The sequence below is a fragment of the Euprymna scolopes genome, chromosome 30, assembly GCF_053919585.1.
Source record: "Euprymna scolopes isolate OS-2025 chromosome 30, ASM5391958v1, whole genome shotgun sequence".
Taxonomy (NCBI): domain Eukaryota; kingdom Metazoa; phylum Mollusca; class Cephalopoda; order Sepiida; family Sepiolidae; genus Euprymna; species Euprymna scolopes.
The window spans coordinates 98,016-122,500 of NC_136511.1; the positions used below are offsets into that span (position 1 = coordinate 98,016).

At 33.5% G+C, this 24,485-nt stretch overlaps 2 protein-coding genes across 3 annotated transcripts in view; one reads left to right on the forward strand and one right to left on the reverse strand.

Moving 5' to 3' along the window:
• The window catches only part of LOC145254633 (uncharacterized), a 33,383-nt gene extending 24,345 nt beyond the window's left edge, over positions 1–9,038 (reverse strand). Inside the window, exon 1 of one of the 2 annotated variants that reach the window (XM_080113246.1) lies at positions 8,907–9,038. The gene's annotated coding sequence lies outside the window, so the exon portion shown is untranslated. Of the gene's footprint in view, positions 1–8,902 lie in introns of both variants that reach the window. The other variant, XM_080113245.1, reaches the window with a different exon arrangement.
• Positions 8,489–24,485, forward strand: part of LOC145254632 (acyl-coenzyme A thioesterase 8-like) — a 25,697-nt gene continuing 9,700 nt past the window's right edge. Inside the window, exons 1-3 of the mRNA XM_080113243.1 lie at positions 8,489–9,482; positions 16,143–16,282; positions 21,098–21,320. Of these exons, the coding sequence (XP_079969369.1) occupies positions 8,887–9,482; positions 16,143–16,282; positions 21,098–21,320 (959 nt within the window). The 5' untranslated portion in view covers positions 8,489–8,886. The remainder of the gene's footprint in view (positions 9,483–16,142; positions 16,283–21,097; positions 21,321–24,485) is intronic.

Consider the following 24,485-nt stretch of genomic DNA (forward strand, 5'->3'; position numbering starts at 1 on the left):
ACGGCCGTACATGAGCAGTTGTGAAACAGGTGACAAATAGAAAAATAAGCCGATGATGCCAAAATACGAATTTTTCAATCTTGATCACACAGCAGCCTTTTTTTTCCAGATGAAATACGATTAAAAAGCTTTCTACATCTGAATATCCTATATACCAAATTTCAAGTTTGTAGATCGATGTTCGTTGAGTATATAGGTTGAGAAGTGTCCTCACACACACACACACACATTCTCACTTTAATAGATTTATATATTGTATAAAAGGAATATTTTTTTATGTGTATGTGGGGGGGGGGTGAGTTTATTCCTTATAGACTCGACAATGGTTGTGACGATTGTTATGAAATTTCACACAGATGTACTGTATGTATCTGGCAGTGTTCTTATATAAGTTTTGTATTGGAATATCAAAATTAACACCTTATATAGCCTAAGATCACAAATGTATTTGGGAAATTTTATTACCACACAAGCAGAAAATCCCGGCATATAAAATCAACAGTATGATAGGGGCGGGTTCGAACTGAATATTTTGGCTTAAAGCACAACTGAACCATGGTACTTGACTTTTTCATTTTAAACTGAAATTCAGGCCAGGCATATAAAATCAACAATTGGTTCTTTGATATGACAGGGGCGCGATGAAAATGCATGTTTCTGTTTAGAAATTGAACTATGGCACTTAACTTTTGCATTTTAAATTTTAATTTAAGCTGTTATATCTATATAATTATAAAACTCAAATGACCTTGTAACGAGTGATGTAACCCACTTTCCAGTTTACGACATTCAGTTACGCATGCGCACATAAACATTAACCCATAACAACGTAAACAAATAAACACAAATCGCTTCTTTTGCAGATTTTGACCTGCGCACTGAAATATTAACGTTATTATTTCAAAATTATTATTTAACATGGAAAGAGTGGGGGTGTTTTGCAACTATTCTTTATTACAACTATACTGTTGCTATTTTGTTACAACTAAACAACTTTAACCCGTTGACAAGCATAAGAACAATTGTAGTAAAGCCAAGACTACTACTACTCTCTATCCATCCCTTTTCCTTCCTTCCTTTTTTTATTTTTTGTTTACATTTTTAGATACAAAATAGTTGTGTGAGAACGGTGAATTTGTTGACACATATTTTTTTTTTTTACACATTCATCACCACATTATCAAGGCCAAGAGGCCACTCAAGGATAAGGGTTAAAGAGTGTACAGTAGAAATTGGACAATACAGTAATCATTAGTAATGAAAATTTGTTAAATTTGATAACTTATATGGAACGGCTCATCAAGAACTTATTTACGATAGACTTGAAAAAAAACATATTGTAGTCAGCCAGAAAGCAGGAAAACGGAAGAAAATTCCACAGGCGTGCAGTTCTAAGAAAGAAGCTTTGTTCATGGAATCTACGTTTAGGTTTAGGCACAGATAAAGAGTGGGAGGAATTATTGATAGTGTTTACAGCTAGACAAGTGTTTCTTGTGAAAGTTTGGCAAGGGGGGACCATAGATTGAAGCTCAGTCAAACACTTTCCATGAAAATAACGATACATCAGAGATAAACTCGCAACATCTCTTCTGTGAGATAGAGGTTGCAGGGAAGAGAAAAGGACATCTCCTACAAGGCTACAAAGTCTATTTTGAACTCTATCAAGGCAGGACAAGTCCTTTCTAGCAGCTCCTGCCCAGATGTGGCAACAGTATTCCATCCTTGGACATACCTGGCTCTCATATAGATAGAGAATTGCATCAGCAGTGAGATATCTACTGGATCGATAGAAAGATCCCACCATTTTTACAGCGGCCTTGGGAACAGATTTAATGTACGTGTTCCATTTAAGATCAGGAGTAATGGTCAAACCCAGAAGCTTGTCAAAACTTGAGGCCTCCTGAAGACAAGAGCCATTCATTTCAATTTATGCCAGATGTGGATCAGAATGTTGATGATGTAAAGAGAGAAGCTTGGTTTTAGATGCATTAAAAGTAACCAGCCACTCCTTTCCCCATTGTCCATTGTACTACGTGCTCAAGATCAGAGGAGAGAGAATCGGAGAGAACTTGATCGTTTACTGTCTTAGATGTGCTACCATAAATGGTAGTGTCGTCAGCATAAATGTCTACAAATGATGTAAGGATGTGATTTGGAAGATCATTAATGTAGATCAGGAAAAGAGTTGGGCCCAGGATGGACCCCTGAGGGACACCAACATTAATACTGTGAGCTTCTGATTTTTGCCCCTCAACTACTACTCTTATGAACCTATCAGAAAGACACATATATTTACTAATCTGTTTCAATATTAGTTTTATTTTATTTTATTTATTTCGGTTTTATTTTTTGCTTGAGGTTTTATTAATTATTTTTTTTTTTAGATTTTCAGTTTCTATAACTTGGTTGAAGGATTCCAATATGGGTTTTTCATTCTTATATTTCTCATCGGTAGGTTCATGTGCGTTTTTGCTGCTAAATGACTTTCGTTGGCGTTCGATTCGTAGGAAAATCATGTTTAATTTTTGATTTTTGTGCGATTATTCAGAAAAATAGGTAACTTTACACGAATAAGGAGGATTTTTTTTCATGTTTGAGTGATCCGTCCGTGATTTTTCATTTTAATATACTTTCATAGAAATGTTTCTGTTATGTCAAAAAACCTATTTTCTTTACGTCACAAGTGTCACGCTCATACATGAATTCCATAGCTAATATAACATACTGACCCAACGCATAGTCTAGTATAAAATAATTGCATAAAATCAACAATAGGTTCTCTACAGTGCAATGTCAACTACAATGTATTGTGGATTTAGTCACTACAAGGGAGAATATGAAGTTTCCTCCAGATGCATCGCCATCTGTCTCCAACTGGAGCAGATAATAAATTTGATTGAAAAATGAATGATTTCAATGATTTTAATGACAATAAAATGTGAAATGGGAATGTGAAACATTCATTGATCATCTTTTAATACCAGGCAACGTCGAATCTCCTTGCTAGTATATATATACTAGCAATGGGTGCCAGGCGTTGCCCGGGTGTTGAGGTGTATGCTAAGCAAAAAAAAAAAAAACAGTAATTTTTTAAAACTTTGACCCCTATTATAACCCCTTAATATTTATTGTTTTGGACTCAAATCAAGTTATTAAGTTAGATCCATGTCCAAGGAACCTATATCTAAAATTTCAAGTGTTTAGACCCCAAATTGTCGGAGGAGTTTGGTAGAGTTCTCAAAGGTCAAATCGTTGAATTTTGACCCCCTTAACAGCGAAATTTCTGGCCGAAACCCGATCACATCGATTTTCCCAAATCTCAGTACCCTGTATATCAAATTTCGAGTCTGTAGACTAAAGATTGACAGAATTATTGCGTAGGGAAATGTACACAGACACGTTCACTTATATATATATATATATATATATATATATATATATTAAATGTATGTTTACAAATTATGTAAAAATAATTCCATAAAATCAACAGTTGGCTCTTTGATATGACAGGCGTGCGTTCGAAATGAATGTTTCATTTAAGAGCACAATTGACCCATGACACTTGACTTTTGCATTTTAAACTTTAAGTTTAGCCATTATTTACAGATAATTTTATAAAATCAACAGTAGATTCTCTATAGTATAGTGCAATGTAGATTAAAATATATAGTGGACTAAGTCATTGTAGGGAGGCATGTGATGCTTCCCCCTGGTACACCGCGGGGAGGTCGGGTCCCTAACTAGAGCAACCAATCGATTTGATGAATAAAAATGGGTGATTTCATCGATTTCAATGACAATAAAAACATAGAATGGAAAATTTGTTGCTTCTCATTCAATCCCATACAACCTCGAGTCTCCCTGCTAGTATATATATATATGGGGAACCGTTTGTTAGGAGTTGTTCCCCAGTTCAATACAAAACACCTGATGAAGGCCTGAGGGCAAAACGGCCGAAACGTTGTGACTATAACAACCAAGATGAGGAAGTCAGTCCGACAATCTCAATAAATGAAAACACCTCATCTCCAAAATACAGACAATTACTAAGGGTAGATGACTTTCTTTTTCTCTCCATATATGGTCAGCCATTTTTTTTTTTTTCTTTTTTTTTTACACAGTGATCACCACTTATCAAGGCCCGGAAGCCACTCAGGGATAAGGGTTATTGCAAGTACATTACGCTAGTGTGGAGATTTGATGAAGCGTTTACTTAAGGGGGCGGTTCATTAGGAATTTGTTAACGTTGGACTTGAAGACATCCAAGTTGTAGTCCGGTGGGAAGTAGGCAGACGGAACAGAGTTCCACAGGCGTGCAGTTCTAAGAAAGAAGCTTTGTTCATGGAATCCGCGTTTTGATTTAGGCACAGATATAGAGTGGAGGAAATTTTTCACAGTGGATTCAGCTAGACGGGTGTTTTTCGTGAAAGATTGGCGAGGGGGGACCAGAGATTGGAGTTCAGACGAGCACCTGCCATGGAAATAACGATAAAGCCATACCTGAGTGGTGTCATGTTTCACCTTTGTATAGTTTTTTCACACTTCAATGAAATCTCATTCACACAGTCCTTAATCCTGAATTTTTATAAGAATAGTTTTTTTACAAAGACGTCACAACTTATCAAGGCCCAGAGGTCACTCAAGGATAAGGGTTAAAGAGTGCACAGTAGACAAAATATTGTAGTAATCGTTAGAAGTATAAATTTGGTAAATTGGATTACTTAAGGGGAACGGGTTATAAAGAACTTGTTTACATTGGACTTGAACACAACCATATTGTAGGTTGTCCTCGACGGTCGTACATCAAAACAATACGATATAAATGTGGGAGTGCCTCAAGGGTCTATCCTGGAACCTCTGTTATTCCTAATATTCATAAATGACCTCCCTGACAAAATTGTCTGTGAGATGGGTATGTATTCTGACGACACCATGCTCTATAACAGACACGACAGGAAAACAAATGAACATATATCTGAAGAAATGGCAGAAGCACTAGAGGATGACCTCTGATCTGTAGTGGAATGGGGACATAAATGGATGGTCACATTCAATGCTGCCAAGACTAAACTCGTTTCCTTCAATAATTACAAGAAACCTTCTCTACCACCAATAGCAATGGCCAACGACTCTTTATCTGAAAGTACATCCTATAAACTCCTCGGCCTAACGCTCTTAGGAAACATGAGTTGGAACAATTACATCGAGAGTATCGCCAGGACCGCTGCGAAGAAGGTAGGTTCTCTCTACCTTGCTAGAAAGATACTAACGCCCGAAAGTATCCTATACCGCTATAAGGCTACCATTCGCCCATGTATGGAGTATTATTTTCATATTTGGGCTGGTGCATCTACCACTAGTCTCTCGCTCCTAGACAAGATTCAAAAGAAAGTCGCGAATCTGATAGGTCCTGAACTGTCATCTAAACTTCAGCCCCTGTCCCATCGACGAAATGTTGCATTCCTCTGCCTTTTCTACAAGTACTTTAACGGTGAATGCGCTGACAAACTGCAAGCACTTGTGCTCCATCGACGTAAATAGCCTCGACAAACCCGACAAGCAGCTAAATCCCACCCCTTCACAGTAGAGATCCCTAAATGTAAGAGAGCCTTTTACTCCAGTAGTTTCTCCCCCAGGACAGCTAGAGTTTGGAATTCTCTGCCGGGTCCCTGCTTCCCCAACTGTACTGACATGCAGAAGTTCAAGTGCAACATGAACCGATATCTTGCTGCCCAACTCCCTACACAGTACCCCTGCTGCCCATGTCCCTGATAGTAGCCCCCTACAACAAAGTGGCAATATATATTGTTTGGGGTTAAAATGAAATAAAAAAAACAAACAAAAAAAACAAAACAAGGAAAGAGCATTCCACATGCGTGCAGTTCTAAGAAAGAAACTTTGTTCATGGAATCTACGTTTAGGTTTAGGCACAGATAAAGAGTGGGGGAAATTATGGATAGTGAAAAACTATAAACAATTTCTACTCGATTTTTCGTAATTTTTGGATATAGTATTATTTTCGGCATGAAAATTAAGTACATAATATTGTTTTTGCTTAAAAGAATATTTAAAAAAACAATTGATTTGTGGACTATATCTTAACAAGCACCAAATACGAAGTCGAAGTCGGACAACGGACACTATAACTTCCGACTCCGCAACCCTATTGCCACCAGCATGTTTTACAAACAGTTTGAAAACTGGATGTTTTACGAATTTTTGTTTTAAAAACGAAAACCAAAACAAAACGACCATCTGAACTTGCTTATCTCTTCTTGGCTTGGTTAGGAATATCTGAAAATTAATTACCCTACCCCCAAGATACACAGATGACTTTCGTAGTGACACAGCAATTTAAAAATGTACGTTAAAGTTTTAGGCCAACCCAAACAAAAAATAAAATAAATAGATAAAATAAAATAACAACAACCACGACTGACAGACTGCTATTGTGAGATAACGTTTATCTTCTGTGTTGAAGTGGTGTGATTATATATATATATATATATATATATATATATATATATATATATATATATATATATAGCCTTCAGGGTTCATTTAATCGCGACACAGCTGAAAAGCGGAATACAACACTGAGGTTTCATTTATTTTTAACTTAAACTTTTATTTCTTTGCAAATTGTATTGCCCGCCTTTTCACACGTTGAAAAGAAAAATTACGTAATCTTATAGTGTAGTCAACAGTAACGAATAGCTTTACCGACTTGTATACTTTTAATGTTCTCTAACGATTTTCTACACACGAGAAAGCGTAAAACATAAACTGAACTATTAAAAAAGGAAACCATTTCTTTAAATTACGATTCAATTTATTCACCTATTTTTAATTTTGTTTTGCAAGCCATCGTTTTTTAGACAAAAAACAAAACAGAACCCCATTAAAATATATGTAAGTGGAGAAAAGTTAAGTCTTACAAAAGAAAAAAAAAAAAAAAAACTTATACTAAACGCATTAGAATTTAACGTGCTTGTTTATACTGGTGAGCAAAAAAAAAAAAAATTCCGAAAAATGATCCAGTAGATAAACAATTCCAAGTAAAAATAGAATTTATCGGATTAAAAAAAAATGTGGTGTACCTTCCTATTTACAAATGTGGTGTAAATTCCGGCACAGCAAACAGGGGAGATAATCGACAAATTAAGGATCCGCCATTTTGAAAACAGCATAATATCAAGAACATAATTGTAGTTGATTTTTTTTTTGTTTTGCTAGCACATCTACTGTATGTTTTTTTTTTCGTAATTTTTGGAATTTATACTAATTTCTTCATGACCCGTAAGTGCCTAATAATGTTTTCACCTGAAATGAGTTGGTTTAAAAGATCACCGATGTAAACAAGTACCACATTATTTTTTCTTTTAGAAAAACTAATTCATTGAACTTTTGCATTTTAGCTTTATTTGTTAAAATTTTTTAATGGACTGTTTTAATGGACTGTTTTAACGTTGATTTTTATTTAACGAGTTAGATATTATATTGTTTGTTAATTCAAACGGTACTTCATGCACCTATTGATCCGTGCTGAAATAATAACGTTATTTAAAAAGCCATTCTTAACATGGGGAGGGTGTTTTGTACCTATTATGTACTTTAACCTTGAATAAAAAAAACAAACAAACATATAAAACTTTAATTAAACTTGGAAATACGATTTAAAAATAGCGCGGATCAGTAAGCGCATTAGCACCATTCAAATTATTGTATATTTTTCACAGGAAAAACAAAAAACACAAAAAAAGCAATTTAAATATTTTATTTTTCATAAAATCACTCCCGACTCTGATCGGGTGTTTTTGAAATTTTAATTTTATAAATATCCTGATTTATGATTAACATTTATCGCAGTAATAATAATAATAATAATAATAATAATGTAACCCGTCTGTCTATTTCCCTCCTGACTACAACCTGGATGTCTTCAAGTCCAACGTAAACAAATTCCTGATGAACCGCCCCCTTAAGACACTTTATTAAATCTCAACACTAACGTACTGTACACGCAATAACCCTTATCTCCGAGTGGTTTCCGGACCTTGATAAGTGGTGACCACCTTGTAAAAAAGAAAAAAAAAAAAGCCGACTATAAGCAAAACCGTCTTAAAAGAAACGAAGGCCACGATATAAGACGGGGGAAAAAGAAGTCTCTTATATCCGTGTTACGCTGAAAAAAAAAACTTTATTCTACCACTTACCCTAAGTCTGGGTGGAAACGCCCCCTCATCCCATCATCGTTTTTATTTAATAATTTGTTCGTCACGTTATATGGACTTCTTTTTAATTTTAATTTTAATTTTAAATATCTTAATAGATAAATTGACGGGAGTGATTTAAAAAAAAAAAAAAAAAAAAATTATAAGTCACGACCTTCGTAACGACAAATGAGGTCGTGATTCAATCTTAAGGTGAAACAAAACACAGAATATTAATTCTGTGTCGGTCGTTTTATTGAAATAAGTTAAACTAGTAACCAACGCTAACAAGTCTGTATAAATCTTTATTTTTTTTTTTAAATCTACAAACATCGGTTAAAAAAATGATAATCAAGTCTGCATCTATAAATCTAATTTCAAAGAGATATAACTGAAGCAACACACACACACACACACACACACACACACACACAAGCATATCTACCTATATCTATATTATTTAAAAAAAAAATAATTATCCACTGACACGTGTTTCGTCGTCTACGACTCCTCAGAGTGGCTGAATCATTATTCCCAACTCGCATTTAGGTAAAAATGCACTTTCGTATAAATAATTGAATTCGTTCAAAGAGTATCGCTAACAAAAACAAATAAAAACATCTACGTCTATCTTTATATATTAAAACAGAAAATTGGTTTGGGTTATTAAAACATGAACAGCTTATTACCTACTTGTGTCGGGCGACTGTCGACGTATAGAAATAACTTATTACTTCCCATGAAAAGACTAACCACTCCAGTGCACGTGCACGTTGGTCTTCGTTGCTGTGGCACAAATGTGTTCAATCCACCAAAACCTTACACAATAACAAGACCAGCTAAATTATTTGGAAAGCAGTATTACTTCCCGACTGCAGACAGGCCTTATTTCAATTCAAGCTGCACTAGTAGGCAACATAGTTCCATTACAAATCTATCGATTTCTAATATCAGCAGTGACTGTTATGCGAACCAGCTTGGGAGAAGGAACATCACGGCTTGGCTATTAACGCGCACTTGCTCAAAAACCGGTTCTGGACTTCTGAACGGTTTTGGGGGCCGCAACTTCAGCGTCGGCCGATCTGCCTCTCTGACGGGTTCAAAAGGAGAAAGAGGGGTTAATAGTCGACCCCCTAAACAAGGTAATAAACTCGGGTATCGTACACCCCGTGAATTCATGGAGCAACAAGGCGTGAAAGCCGGCGATTATATCAAGTTTTTGCTGCAAATGACGCCTTTGCAGGAGAATGAGCAACCGAATGTTTTTAGGTGAGTTTTATTTATTTCGTAATTTTATTTTCATATTAAAAAGAAAAATAAATAATAAAAAATGTATGTATATGTAATCACCTCTTTGTTTGTTTATTTATTTATTTATTAACCAAACCAGCTGTGCTGTGCGACGCACCTGGCGTTGGACGGGCGGGTGGGGGTCTACTTAACCCGATAGAGATTTTCAAGAAAAATGAATAAAATAATAATAAAAAAAAAAAACACATCGTCACTTTTAAAATTTTGTTTTAAATGTTTTTTTTTTTTTCTAAATAATTCTAGTCTTTTATTTTATTTTGGTGTACTTAAGATCAGCTCCCATGGCTGCTCATATTGTCTCGGTAAATTCCGGTGACGTGTTACGACAACAACCGAAATGTTACCATACAAAATTGATGTCGAGTTCTTGAAAACGGGAAACTTTTTTTTTTTTTTTTTTTTTTGTTGTCACATTTTTCTGCATCGCAACATTTTTTTTTTTTTTTTCTATTGTTTTGTTTTTATGGTGAAGCTGAGATAAGTCCAGCAGACGAGCCTCGTTCTGACTGACATTCGAAAAATTTAGGTCAACAACCGGTGAAGCTACCGAAAAGTAACCGTTTTGAATGAAGATGGATATAAACAATGTTTTAAAATTAATTTCTTAATTTTACTTAAAAACGAAATAAACATATAAAGAATATTTTAGAAAATAATTTAATTTTGAATAAAAAAATTGATTGTAAAGAATTTTTTTTTAATTATTGAAAAATATTGCAAAGTATTTACATAGCTAGTTCTTTGGGATAATAGGGGGGGCGCCTGAAACCTCCCTTCCAAAACGAAAAAAAGGGGTTTGTATTACTGTACACATAGATTCGAAAAAGTTGTCAAAAAACAAATATATAACAAATAAATATTATCAAAGGCAAGATAAGTTACTTTTCTACCAAACTGGATACATTTTTGTTGTTTTTATTCAATGTAACATGTTTATTCAGCTCTAAAAACATGCAGTGACACTGCATGTTTTTAGAGCTGAATAAACATGTTACATGCATTGCAGTGTTTACCGATGTATTGGAAAATTCAAAATGGCGCCCGACACTCTCTTTAAGATGGTAAGTTTGGGAAAGGTGTTATAAATAATAAACTAGACAAAATACTATTAAAAACACCGAATATATGTCAACTTATGTCACGATAACATATATTAAGCGAATTTCTAATAGTATTTTGTCTAGTTTATTATTTATAACATCTTTTCCTGAACTTACCGTGTTAAAGAGAGTGTCGGGCGCCATTTTGAATTTTCCAATACATCGGTAAACACTGTATGCTTTTCGAGCTGAATAAACATGTTAAATTGAATAAAAACACGAAAAATATATCCAGTTAGGTAGAAAAGTAACTTATCTTGCCTTTGATAACATTTATTTGTTATATATTTGTTTTTTGACAACTTTTTCGAATCTGTGTACAGTAATACAAACCCAAAAAAGCTTTAGTAGTAAAGCGCTTTTTAAAAAAGTTTAAAACACAAGTAGTGGCTAGTTATTAACTTCTAACAATAGGGACCGCCAAAAGTCACCACAGAATTACCCCCCCCATATGTAACACGATGTAACTTTATTATAAATTTATATTATCAGTATAACTTTTGTACCATTTAAAAGAAGGGCAAAATAAACCAGTAATGATTTAAAAAAATATTTTTTCATCGAACGAAAATAATGAAATTGCGAAACGAAAATCATGTTTACGTAATTGGCGCTTTAAAATAACGTTTCCATGTACTAGACATTCCAAACGTGAAAACATACCCGTATTTAATAAATCTAGCAAAAATCAACTAATTGTCAGATTTTCCTGAAATTTTCGATACTTACCTATTTTAGAATGAAATTACATATAAAATGCAGTTTTCGTAAAATATACGAGGGGAAATATTTTTTTAGTGCGTGCCCTCCTCCCTATTTATTTTTTTCGAAATTCGAACAAAATATATTAATCTATCGAAATTTCTATTTATTATGAAACATAAGAGTTCAAATAAGTAAAAAATATTAATTTAAAAAAAAAAATGAACTACACAAATTGAACAAAAATTTACCATGAAGTTGCAATTAAAAAATTGATATAAACTTAATATTATGTTTTTTTTTTAAATAACGTTTTTTCGAATTAATGTATACTATAACCAGTTGAATTGCCAAGAAAAAGAAACTTCGTAAACATTAATTTTTAAAAGATTAAAATTCCATTATTTCAAAATGTTCCGTTACAACATAGATTAATTGTGTTAAAATTTTTTTAAATATTAAGTTTTCATATAAACATGACTCTTGTCAGCTATTTTATCGCCAGATTAAAACCAATTTGAAAATATTATTGCACAAATATTAAGCATTATTATGCCCCCCCATATTTTGTTTGTCTCTTTTTACCGAATAAAATATGGAAGCCCGTATGTAACCAAAAGAACATTCAGTAAAACCGTATTTCATATTTAATATACAAATGTTTATAATATTATTAATCATTAAACCGTGTAAATCTTAAAACATAACAAAATTATAACAAAGATTAATTATTAATTGCAGTTTGAAGAAGATAAACAAAGGTTTTAAAAAATCATTAAGTCGCTCCTGCTTTTCCATAGTTCGTATAGTACACACAAATCTGACGTCACGGAAACATGCGGTCCAATCTTCACAATCGTTTGGCAGTCCCTATAGAACAACAATGGCGCATGGCGGAAATTCTTCAGGGTTTAAATGTATTGTAATGCTTTTATGGTGGCCGAAAAACGTTTTTCAGCCGCCATATTACTTCCTATTTATTTGCCTCCCCACGAGGGCAGAGTTAGATACAAGATCGGTTTTTAATGTAGAGAAGCATTAAGCAAAGCATTTATTACTCAAAAGGAAATGGTGAAATAAAAGCAAGTTAAGTTTAAATAAAAATAAATTCAAAGAAATTTCGAACATTTATTACTATAAAACATAACGAACAAGTGAAAACAATAAAAAAAAATAAGGCCGTTGATATTCGCAGCCGGCTGCGGCTATTCTAAAATGCTATTCGCAGCCGGTCGCATCAGCTGACCGGAAGTGACGTCAGACAAATCTTAAGTAAATTCTTGGCTAGAATTGTAAAAATAATTTGTTTTCTTTTGTAATAGAATTTAACAATTTCTTTCATTTTGAGCTGCTTTTTTCTCCCGTTTATTTTTGTTTTCTACAATTAATAAATCAGTTTACAAGTAAAAAATAAGTTGTTTTAATTTTTAATTACCAACACAGTGGCGAATTTAATTTTTCTCTCTCCCATTTTTTATTTTGAGCGGAGAATTTAACATGTCTTTTCATTTTAATTATTTGTTTTAGTTTTTCATTACTAACACAGCGGAGAATTTGGGGTACTCATGCAGAGAACGGCATGGGCGTGGCTTATCACTTGCTCAGTTGCGAAATATTTTTGTTTTTAGTAAATAATTTGCGTTTTTTGGCAAAGTTTATTTTTAATAAAATTAGCGTATTTACTGATATTTTTGAACCGCGATATTACCATTCTTTCATAACACCGATCACTTTAGTCCTGCCTTCTTACACAGGTTTTCGGGTCGCTGACAACGAATCTGATAATCAACCCCACAGCAAATTTACCGTTTAGATGGTATTAACCCCTCTACCTGTCGCCATTTTACAGGCTTCGTTGCCCGCCCGCTAGGTGTATCAGAATTTTAGGAGGAATTTTTGACACCCCCAACAAAAAACTGCGAATAAAATATATAAAACTCGTAATTTCTGTTTTTAAAGTGGGTTGTTTATTTTCCTTATGAAATATACTTCCAAAATAAACTATTACAGTCGTTTAAAACATAATAGAAGTATTATTTTTTATTTTTTAAAAACAATGTTTACAAAATGTCTAAGCGCGTTTCTCTCGACAACTTCCGGTTTCGCCGCCGGCCGGCTGCGAATAGCATTTTAGAATAGCCGCAGCCGGCTGCGAATAGTCACTTCGAAAAATAATTGCAATCAAACGGTCAATAATGGTAGAAGCACCGGTGTCACATTTCACGTGACCTAACTGTTTATATTTTTCAGAACGAGGCTCGTCTGCTGGACCTACTTATCTCAGCTGCACCCGTTCTATTTTTTTTTGTAATTTTTTTTTAGTATATATATATTTTTAATTTAAGATGGCCGTCACCCCCATGCGTAATTTCTATACTGATAGGTTTTTTGAAATTTTTTCACTGGATTATTATTGATTGGGCACTAATTAACCAGATTAGGGGAAAAAAATTGAAAAAAAAAAAATCATTTCGACATTTGAAAGGGTGCTCACTTTTTAGTTACAACGTTCTGGTAAATCGATCACCCATTTTTTTTTTTTTTTTTTTTCTAAACCCGGAAGTGTCTTCTGGAGATATGAAATAGTCTCATGTTGACGAAGCAATGTATCGGGAGGTGTACGATATGAAAATTGACAATGGGATGGAAAATTATGAAACATTTCTCCAGCATGTTAGTGAAATTCATAATACTTAAAAATTAAAAAAAAAACAAAAAACATGCTACATTAAATAAAAACACTAAAAACCTATCCAGATAGGTAGAAAAGTAACTTATATTGCTTTTGATAATCTTTATTTGTTTCTTTTGACAACTTTTTCGAATCTGTGTAGAGTAATACAAACCCCAAAAAATTGAAGTTAAAAAAACAAAAAAAAAAATAATCCAAAGGCAGAAATCCATGGAATAATTCACAAAAATGTGTACAAGGAAAAAATAATATTAATAAAAGAAAAATAAGATGTGCTTTTCACTCTACTTCCGAGACATAACTATAAATAAAAAAATTATATTTTTATAGCCAAATCACAACACGTAATATTAGGAAAATAAATATGTTTATTTTCCTAATATTACGTGTTGTGATTTCATTTCAAGCGCACTTGATGCATATTTTATTTTATTCAAATTAAAACGTTTCTATTGAACTCTCATTCTTGACGAGATATATATATATATATATGCATTTCTTGTGGTCTCTTGATCTTATTGAATTCCAAGACACAAATTCATCTAGTCTGGTGGAGTATCTAGGTTTGTACTGTTACTTGAGATTGCATCACTTGGAGGAGGTGCACGATTCCTCATAAAAGCGAGTGTAGGTTGGCCATAGCAAGGAGATTTTATTTGTGCTGCGAATACAAAGTGTGATTTTTGAATATTTAGTCTGGGTTTACTTCAAGAGAAAGTATCCTCACGGTAGTGTTTCCTGACAAACTCCTATACAGAGATCTTAGATAGTAGGCATTCAAGTTCTCTAATATATATATATATATGTGTGTGTGTGTTGCAGTAGTTTAAAACAATATTGGAACAACTATAGGTTCACTCTGTTTGGATTTGAAACCGACAGTACCGATGTTCTGATCTTTTGTAATATATACATAAATAACATGCTCTTGAATAAATTTCCTTCTCTATCACTAATATATACTAGCAGGACCCGTGTGCTGTCGTTGCCTAATGGAAATATGACACACAGCCAGAAGAGGTTGTCTAATGGACCCCAACCCCCAGAAAACAAATTAAACTATGGTTGCTAATAGGGACCACTAGTGAAATCATCTGGCTTCCACTGTTGGGCATTGTCTGGCAGTGGCAACTTGCAGAAGCCACTGGCTGTCATTGTTAACTACTGATGGTTACTTGGCCCTGTCGGTGGGGCATTAAAATACACCGACTGCCCCCCTGCAGAGGGTAAAAGTCCCTCAATGGGGGTCCTGGATATGACCTTAAACTATATCCAATGGTAAGGCCTCAGCTTGTGGGTTTTAGGGAGTGTGGAGCCACCCTTTAATTGCCATTTCTCCCAGGTCCACTCTGACCAAGAGTGGTAGTACCTGTTAGGGTTCCAACTATGGGTTAAATAGAAACTGACTTGAAAACAACAAATATATTCTATTAAAAAAATTTTCTTCAAAATCTTTGGATTCAGCATTAAATAACCTGAAAAGGGTTGATATGCCGTAAAACAAAAACAACCAACCAACCAACTACTGATGGTTACTGCCGATTCATGCTTCTTGGGGCGGGTGCTGGCGTTTACTGGGGAACACTGGTTGCTTTTACAACTGGCAGTCACCAGCGGTCATGACCAATGTCAGCTTCCATTGATTCTGATACAAACTTATCTAAGAATACTCTGGGCCACATAAAGTAGATTTATGTGAAATTTACCAAAAATCAGTCCAGCCATTTCAGAGTCCATAGTGAACAAAGACACACAGACAAAATGCGTTTAATTTTTCAGTAGAGACTAGACTGCCTTGCAATAAGTAACTTTGTATTGTGATCTGCACCCATCAGACACTAGCTGGCAGTAAATAACTTATTAGTATTCTGATCTTTACCCACCATACACTGGCTGGCGATAAATAACTTATGAGTATTGTGATCTGTACCCACCAGACACTGACTGGCAATGTTCCATTTTCATAAGAGAATTAGGTATAATAACAATTGGTGCGATTCGGAATATTCCATTTTTTATTTGAAAGTATGTTTACAAATATGATGATAATGGTTGAAGCGACAAACATAATAATATATAGATAATATCAATATCTTATTGATGTAATTTTTTCTCATTTTTCAGAGGTAGTCCCTTGTACGTGCACCCAAACCGGCAGGTTGCATTTGGTGGTTGCTTGATGGGGCAGGCTTTAAGTGCAGCAGTTTGCAGTGTTCCCCAGGGTCAATTGATACACAGTCTTCATAATTATTTTTTGAATGCAGGTAGGTTGTAATACATTCATCTTATATATAAAATGAAATCTATATAATTATAAAACTGTGGATCGTCTGAGCATGCTTGCTTGTTTGCTTGAAACTTGCCTTCCATAATCGAGCGATTCCATTTGTTTAAAAAAGGGATGATAGGTGAATTTATTTTTATATGCATATGGGTGTGGCTCAGAGGCTAAGGAATGAGGGTGGAGAGTTGTATTTTTTGGTTTTGATTCTAGCTGATGCCACCTAAGTCATATATATATATATATATATATATACTTCGGAATAGTTTTTATTTAACAATCAGTGGTTATGTAAACGTGAGATTGTTGGTTTACAAAATATTACTGGCAGTAATATTCTATAAGTTATCCCATCTAAACAAGAATTGCTCGATATGCAAGATAGAGCAAATAAATTAAATTGTAATTCAATGAATTTCAAAAAACTCTCATTGAAATGAAATGAAGTGGTTGAGTTTCCTATCAAAGAATTTTTATTATTCTAAGCAAGACAAAGAATGTTTTAGAAAGTTTATCTCCTTAACCTATAGGGTTTCGATGTCTACCATCTCATCAGAGGAGTGAAAATATTAGCAAATAGTTATAAAGGTATGCACCCTATTTGCTAAAGTCAGTGAGACATGGAAAGTCAAAGTGAAAATAATGCATTTATCAGAAGTCCTGTATCAGGAGGATTTGTAGAAAAAGGATATGAATGTTTTTGTTGATCCAACTTGTTTGGTAAAATCCATATTATACGTTCTTTACATCCGTTTGGTAATAGTTTCCAAGTTATATCCTGGGTAATCTGCATAGCCGTGTACATATCCGAATCGGGCAAGTGCTTGTTTAAATTTCCTTTCAATGAGAGTTTTTTGAGATTCATTGAATTACAATTTAATATATATATATATATATATATATATATTTCTGGAGAAATATATTTTCTTATCATATATACCAATCCTTATTTAAGAAGCTCAATGTAATTACAGAGCAATATAGAGAATAAATGACAAAAACTTATATTCCAAAATTCATGATGTTGACCATCTTATAATGTATTCCTTTAATTCAGTTGAGTTATACAATTAACAGTATCTGTTTTGTAGCGCAAAATCAATCACTTAATTATTATATCAATCAGTGAATCTATTATGCCCTTAACTCATCAGAAGAAATAGCAACAATCAATCCGTCAAAATCACACTTCAATTCCTTTTGACGGATTGATTGTTGCTATTTCTTGGCTGATGAGAGCCTAACATTATTTATGATTTACCATTAACTGGTCACCCTTATGTTAGGCTTGAAACCGATGGTACCAATGTTTTTCTGACCTTCTGTACATTTAAATATATATATATATATATATATATCAAGTAATGTGATTGATAATTTAAAATTTAAAAATAAATTATAATTAAATTAAAAATCCGTTTCATAAGAAGGAACAACAAAATCAATTATCTGTACGATCGTTTCGGAAAACAATGCTTTTTATTGTGGTAGACATCAAGTTACGTACAATAATTACATATAGTTTTTTAATAAGCAAGGTCTCCTCGTCAGCAAATTTTGAAGGGTTTTTATTAAATTTAAAAGACACCATAAATAAACCTAGCATTAAAAGTAAGGCAGATGTATCTGAAAAAAATTGAAATAAAAAGTCTGGATTTAAAATTTATAAGAAAATTAATATGGGTTAGAGATAGAAAAGAAATAGAGTAAAATATAGATTTGAATTTAAATTATAAGTTTGCTTTAAGTACTGACGAGGAGACCTTGCTTATTAAAAAACTATATGTAATTATTGCATGTAACTTGATGTCTACCACAATAAAAAGCATTGTTTTCCGAAACGATCGTACAAATAATTGATTTTGTTGTTGTTCCTTCTTATGAAACGGATTTTTAATTTAATTATAATTTGATTTTTAAATTTTAAATTATCAATCACATTACTTAATATTGAATTAGCTCTAGGATATTTACCTATCGAGCTTATTATATATCTAAATTACAACGAGCACTTTCTCTTTCCTGTATTTTAATTAAACTAGTAATTTCACTGTTACATTGAAATACACTCAGCTCTTTAGACTATTGTTCTAATCTCCTTTAAATTATATATATATATATATATATATATATATATATATATATAAATTAAGAATAATTTGTCCTTTCCTTTGTAGGCATTACTTATTCAATGCAAATTTAAAACCAATAGCAGCAATAAATTTTTGTACCTTGGAAGACCTTCAATATCCTTTGCAGAGTATATCAATACTCAACCTTGAGGAATATTTTTTTTCTTTTAAAGAAAAAAGGAATATGGTTTAATTGTTAGATCTTAATATTGTTGCAACCCAGAAAAATCACTAAGAAAGATTCGGACACGGATATTGTTAAGTGTTGAGACATTTTGTTGAACAAAGATGGTGGCATAGTTCAGATCAGATCCTTAGTGTAATTGGCAGTAACCAAGATGGCGGCCAAGAATCAAATACAGTCTGTGACGTAGTTAGCAGCGAACTGATTGAATCCAAAATTCAATAATTTTTATAGTAACTTTGAAAGGTTTTCATTGGTTCATTAGCACAGCCAGTGGTTATAAAAATGATTGGCGAATTCACTCATAACCCCATTAGTAGTCAAAAACATTTTACAGATATAGTTTAGAAAAGGTATTCGTATGAGGTGCCTTAAATAAGTTTCCAGACGTTTTTCATATGGGCACTTATTAGTAGTACACACATGAATCTCTAGTCTTCCTTTCGAAGTAATCTCCTCCGGCTGCAATGCGCTTGTTGTACCGTTGCAACAACTTCTCGAAGGCCCCATGGTAGTCATCTTGTTTGCGCCTCTTTCATCTCCTAAATTGTCTCATAACAACAGCCTCTAAGGTTTACCTTGAGCTTAGGGAATAACAAAAAGTCACAGGGAGCAAGATCTCGACTATAGGGAGGGGGAGGAACAGTGTTGATGGCGATCTTGCTCAAATTGTCTTTGACAGGGATGGAGCACACTTCATGCAAATCTTCTGCATGTTCAGTTCCTAGCAAATAATTGTGTATACAGTTCCCACACTGACATCAAACTGTACATTTATTATCTCTATAGACACATGACAGTCCTTATCCCTGAAATTCTTTATTTGGTTAATCAACTTTAGACTTTAGTGTTCTGACTTTCTTACTCCTCCGACACCACCTCATCATCCCTTACAGACTCCCTGCCTTCCTTGAATTTCTTATACTACCCAGAAACTGATGCTCGATTCATGTAAGATGGTCCAAAAACACTCTGAAGTGTTCCATACATTCCTGTGGCATTTATCCAAGTTTAAAATAGAATTTTATTGCATATCATTCTTCTAAAGTGTCCTCATGTTCAGATTGCAGTTTTGAAATTCACCGGCTGTGACAATCAGGCTTTAGTAGGGTGTATTCCAATTCCTGCTGTAGCTGTTCATTTGAACCTGAAATCATAAAAATTGTTCAGTCATCTCATAAGATGTATAGCAATAACATACAGAATTTTTAACAGTCTACGACGATTTTAAATACGCAAAAGTCTGGAAACTTATTGAAAGCAACTCTTATCTGCAATACATATTTTTTTTTTCCAGGTAACCAAACCCCCCAAATACTTTAGGTTAACAAGATGGCGGAGGGAGGAGGTTGTCAAGTATATCTATTCATTCTTCATGATACTATCCTTCCAGACATTACTTCCTCTTTGGTAAGGGAGCAGTGTAGTATATATTTGTTCTTCGTGATACTATCCTATGTGGAGATATCCAATCCTCTCATAGTATTCATCATTATTAAATTCAATTTTTGCATGCGTGTAAAAACAAACATCTCAACCATTGAAAACAGTAGGGAGTAACTTGGATAATGAAAACTGCTTGTTGGCAACAATTTTAAATGTGATATTCATTCAAACCAAAGTCGATAAACTATAAAAATCAAGTTTTATAAAGTTGGTACTCTAGTACATTTTGACCTAAAATTTTTTAATAAAGCTATTTAAACTAAACTTTTCAGTGGTTGGCATTTTTTTTTAAATAAGGAAAAACCTTTTATTCTACAGTGTTCCATTTGGGGGGGGGGACAAACTCCCTAAAATGAAAAGCGTACAGAATTGATATCTTTAAACCCCCCCCCCCCCAAAAAAAAACATTCATTTATTTAAACATATTTCTGTTTAAATATGTTTTGTTCTATACATTAAAAGCTTAGCTATTATTTGGTTTCAATATTTTTATTAAAGTTTTGTAAATATAAAAAAATCTCACTGTACATAAAAATAAAACTAGGTCGCTAACAATCGAATACGTCTGTTATTTTATATTTGTTTAGAGGTCATGTGCAAAGATCCAGGTCAAACCAGATCGATCAAAATCTGTTCTTTTATTTTTCACAGTTGATGGGGTTCCTTATTCTTGTTTTCATCTGCTATATAATAGCAAAATATCCTTTAGTATTTAAAAATTTTCCTTCCTCCACTGCTAGCAGAAGAGAAGTCAATGCCAACAGCTTAAAGAGTTTTTCTCCAAATTCAAATTTTGTTTTTGTTCTTGTGAACCTTTAATTCCAGTGATAAACACACTCCTTGCAAAAGATCGGGGGGGGGGGGGGATGAAGTACCTTAGTTACATGCGGAACAGTTACATTAGGCACAATTTAATTGTGCTGTTATGATTTATTAAACTGCATTCGACCACAAACATCTATTTTATATAATTATGACGTAGAAAACATTGGAGGGGAGCTATATGCAATACTTAATTCTTTTTTCTTGTTTCCAGGTCGTCGTGGCAGTATTGATTACCACGTGAAAGCTGTGCGTGATGGCAACACATATTGTAACCGTTTTGTGCAAGGTATTCAGAATGGCGAGAACATTGTGAATATGCAAGTGTCTTTCAAGAAAGATGAGGTGGACCCATTCCATCACCAATACGTCATGCCAGATTGTAAAAAACCTGAAGAGCTCGTCTCCGCGTCAGAACTCCTGGAAAAAAAATTAAGGTTGGCGTGAAATTTTGGTATATCTATTTTCTTTTTTGAATCTAAATTATTTTATTTAGAACTAGCAGGGAGGGGGCTATCTTGACCGGTCGTAAAATACACTTAAATATATTTTAATCCATGCAGATTTTGTATTTATTATTACAAAGCCAATTCTCTATTGAATATTATATTGTACCTAATATATAGTACCGATTTCAAAAGATAAAAAAAAAAAAAATGACTTGGGTGCCATCAGCTAGAATTGAAACCAAAACATTTAGCACTCCAGCCATGTTCCCTACTATTTGAACTATGAACATGTGCAAAAGTATTAGAAATTTATTTTGAATAAAATTTAAATGAGAAATTTGAAGACTTTGATGTGTCGAAAATAATGATAAAATCATTTTATTTACTGTTATTGTTGCTGTAAGTCCAATATTTTGCTATAAATAGCATCATCAGGGTAGAAAGTCCGGTTCGGTCTATGTTTTTTTTTTTTTTTTGTGTTGAGAAGTTGAAATGAACATTTTGCATTTCAACTTGCTGACTCAGTATGCATTATTCATCCATCCAGACAAAAATTTTACTCCTTATAAACCATGTTTGATGTACGATTACTATTTCCTGTTAATTTCAGTGTTACGTGACCAGTAGTTTAAGTGTTTATCAGTTAAATATTTACACACACACACACATACGTCTACCATTTTAAAATCAAAGAAATACTGATCTGTTTGAGTTTGAAATAGATTTTTCATTTTGAAACGTTACAGGTATCTTAACATCTGAATTATTTTATGCTATATTTTTTTTTTAAGTTAAAAAATTTTTTAATTTATTTTTATTTTTTATTTATTTTTTTGTTTATTTTTTGTTTATTTTATTGTTTAGTTATTGTTTATTTTTTGTTTTTTATTTATTTTTTGTTTATTTTTTTGTTCATTTTTATTTTGTTCATTTTTTTTTTCTGTATTATATTTACTATAGTATATTTTGTCTTCTAGCCTATTTCATTTTAAAAATCCATTCCTAATATGGGAAAGGGTTGATGTTAAAATTAAATCATTTTTCTTTATTGCACAACATGTCAGAAAAAAACTACCTGGCCAATGTGTAATATTGAGAATCCCAGCTTAATTGCTATATAGGTAGTTTTAGAAATAGAAAGTTATGTCAGTATATTTTCATTTCCCATCAGCGAGTTTGCAGGGTCACAAAAGTTTAGGTTTGACAGGTTTCAACCTAGAGAGAATGCACCGGAAATTAGGGGTGACATGGAAATTGTGGTTGTAGGCTTCCGGTTGACGACCTCATGGGCTGAAAGTGGTTTAGGCAGCAGAGGAAGCAGATCAGAAATTTCAGGTTTCTCCTGACAACCAGGGTTTGAGATATAGACTTGCCTTGAAATAAAAGATTGAAGCTTCAGTCCATCTTGTTGTCATTAATGAATCTGTCTGCAGTAACCACTCTCCAATGAAATGGCAAACCAGCATCCAAGAAGATATCATCCACTGGCCAAGGCAAGCAGGTATGTACGCATTATACATTTGCATGTACACATCTCTAAGACTTTCATGGCAAGAAATGGTGTGAGGATAAGAACACCCACACACACAAATATAACAGTGAACTGCAGATAAGGTACGTAAGAGAATACACACACACACGTATATAAGTAAGAACGGTGATAAGAACACAAAGACCCGTAGAAGTAAAAGCAATCGTAAAAAGATAACAAAAAAAACGTAAAAGAGAACGATTAGCCAAGGAAACGTTTAGTAATAAATAAATAAACAGGACAGCAAACATTTACGGTAACAAATTTACTCAGTAAACCAAGTGCAAAAGAGATACAAACTATTGCACTTAAAGGGATGATTAGAATCTAAGATCTCTGGGTTGGAATGTATGAGATAGTGAGTGAATATCTGGCATCTGTGAATTTATATTTTGGATATATTACTATTTTCGACATGACACTTAAAAATGTAATATTTTGCTTAAAATGGCATATTAAAAAAAATTGATCTGTTGACTCTATCTTAACAAGCACCTTCATTTTTAAGCAAATATACCATACTTAAATGTGTAGTATCTGTTCTGAGGCTACACTTTACCTTTTCTGGCCTCGGTCAGTGATGGAGAGGTCCTTCGTGACTGAGACAATTTTTATGTTTTGTTCCTATCCAGAGTGCCCCATTTTGTGGAGCTGAATTTTTCCCACATGAAAAACCAACCCTGTGTCAAACTCTGCCCTCGTGGAGAGGCAAGTAAATAGGAACTCCTTCCAAACTTTTTTTTTTCTTCAATATATACTATTGTTGTACACACCTTAAAAAAATAAGTTATTTCCCTTGGACCAAAGAAGGGAGAGTTATCGCCCTTGCAAAAGAGTAACAGATCAGCATTGACAGTTTGAGAGAGAAATAAAATGTGTCTTGCATCAATCATGTTTAATCATCACACATCCAGCATCTTCTACATTACCAATCTGCTCTCTAAGTTATTGAATGAATCTGTTGAAGATTATACTTGGTCATCCACTTATTTTTGAGTTGATATTTAACTAACAACATGAATCATCAGATGTAACGGCTTTTGGTCCCCCGTTCGTTCATCCGTTTGTCTGTCCGTACTTTTCTCAATAACAACACCTTGGAATTTTTTAAAATTTTGCGCAAACATTAAACATAATGAGTAACAGAACAGATTTTCTGGGAAAACTCCGGTTGCCTCCCTAGGGGTGCCTTTCGGCTTAAAATAGCCGAAATTGACACATTTGTGTTTATTAAAAAAAAAAATTGATGCCTAGGATTTTTATAAAACTTTCTGAAAAGTTGTAACTAACTGATTTCTATATAATTTTGTTTGTCTATACTTCGCGATAACCCTTGGGTGTGCCCCAGGGGCTCTTTTCGGTCTAATAAAAACACTCCATTTTTGGGACTATTTTACCATATTTGTCCAAAATTTTTTATGTATGACAATTTAGCAGTTTTGCATGGTACTGAACTCAAATTTAAATATGTTAAGGCATTGGGGTCTTTTGGGGCTAAATGAGGGGGGGGGCAAATGATAGACTTGGTCATTTCTTTTTTTTTGCATGGCGCAAAACTGAAATTTTCACATGTTAAGGCCTAAAACTGCACCGTTTGTTCATTTTTCACCAGGATTTGACAT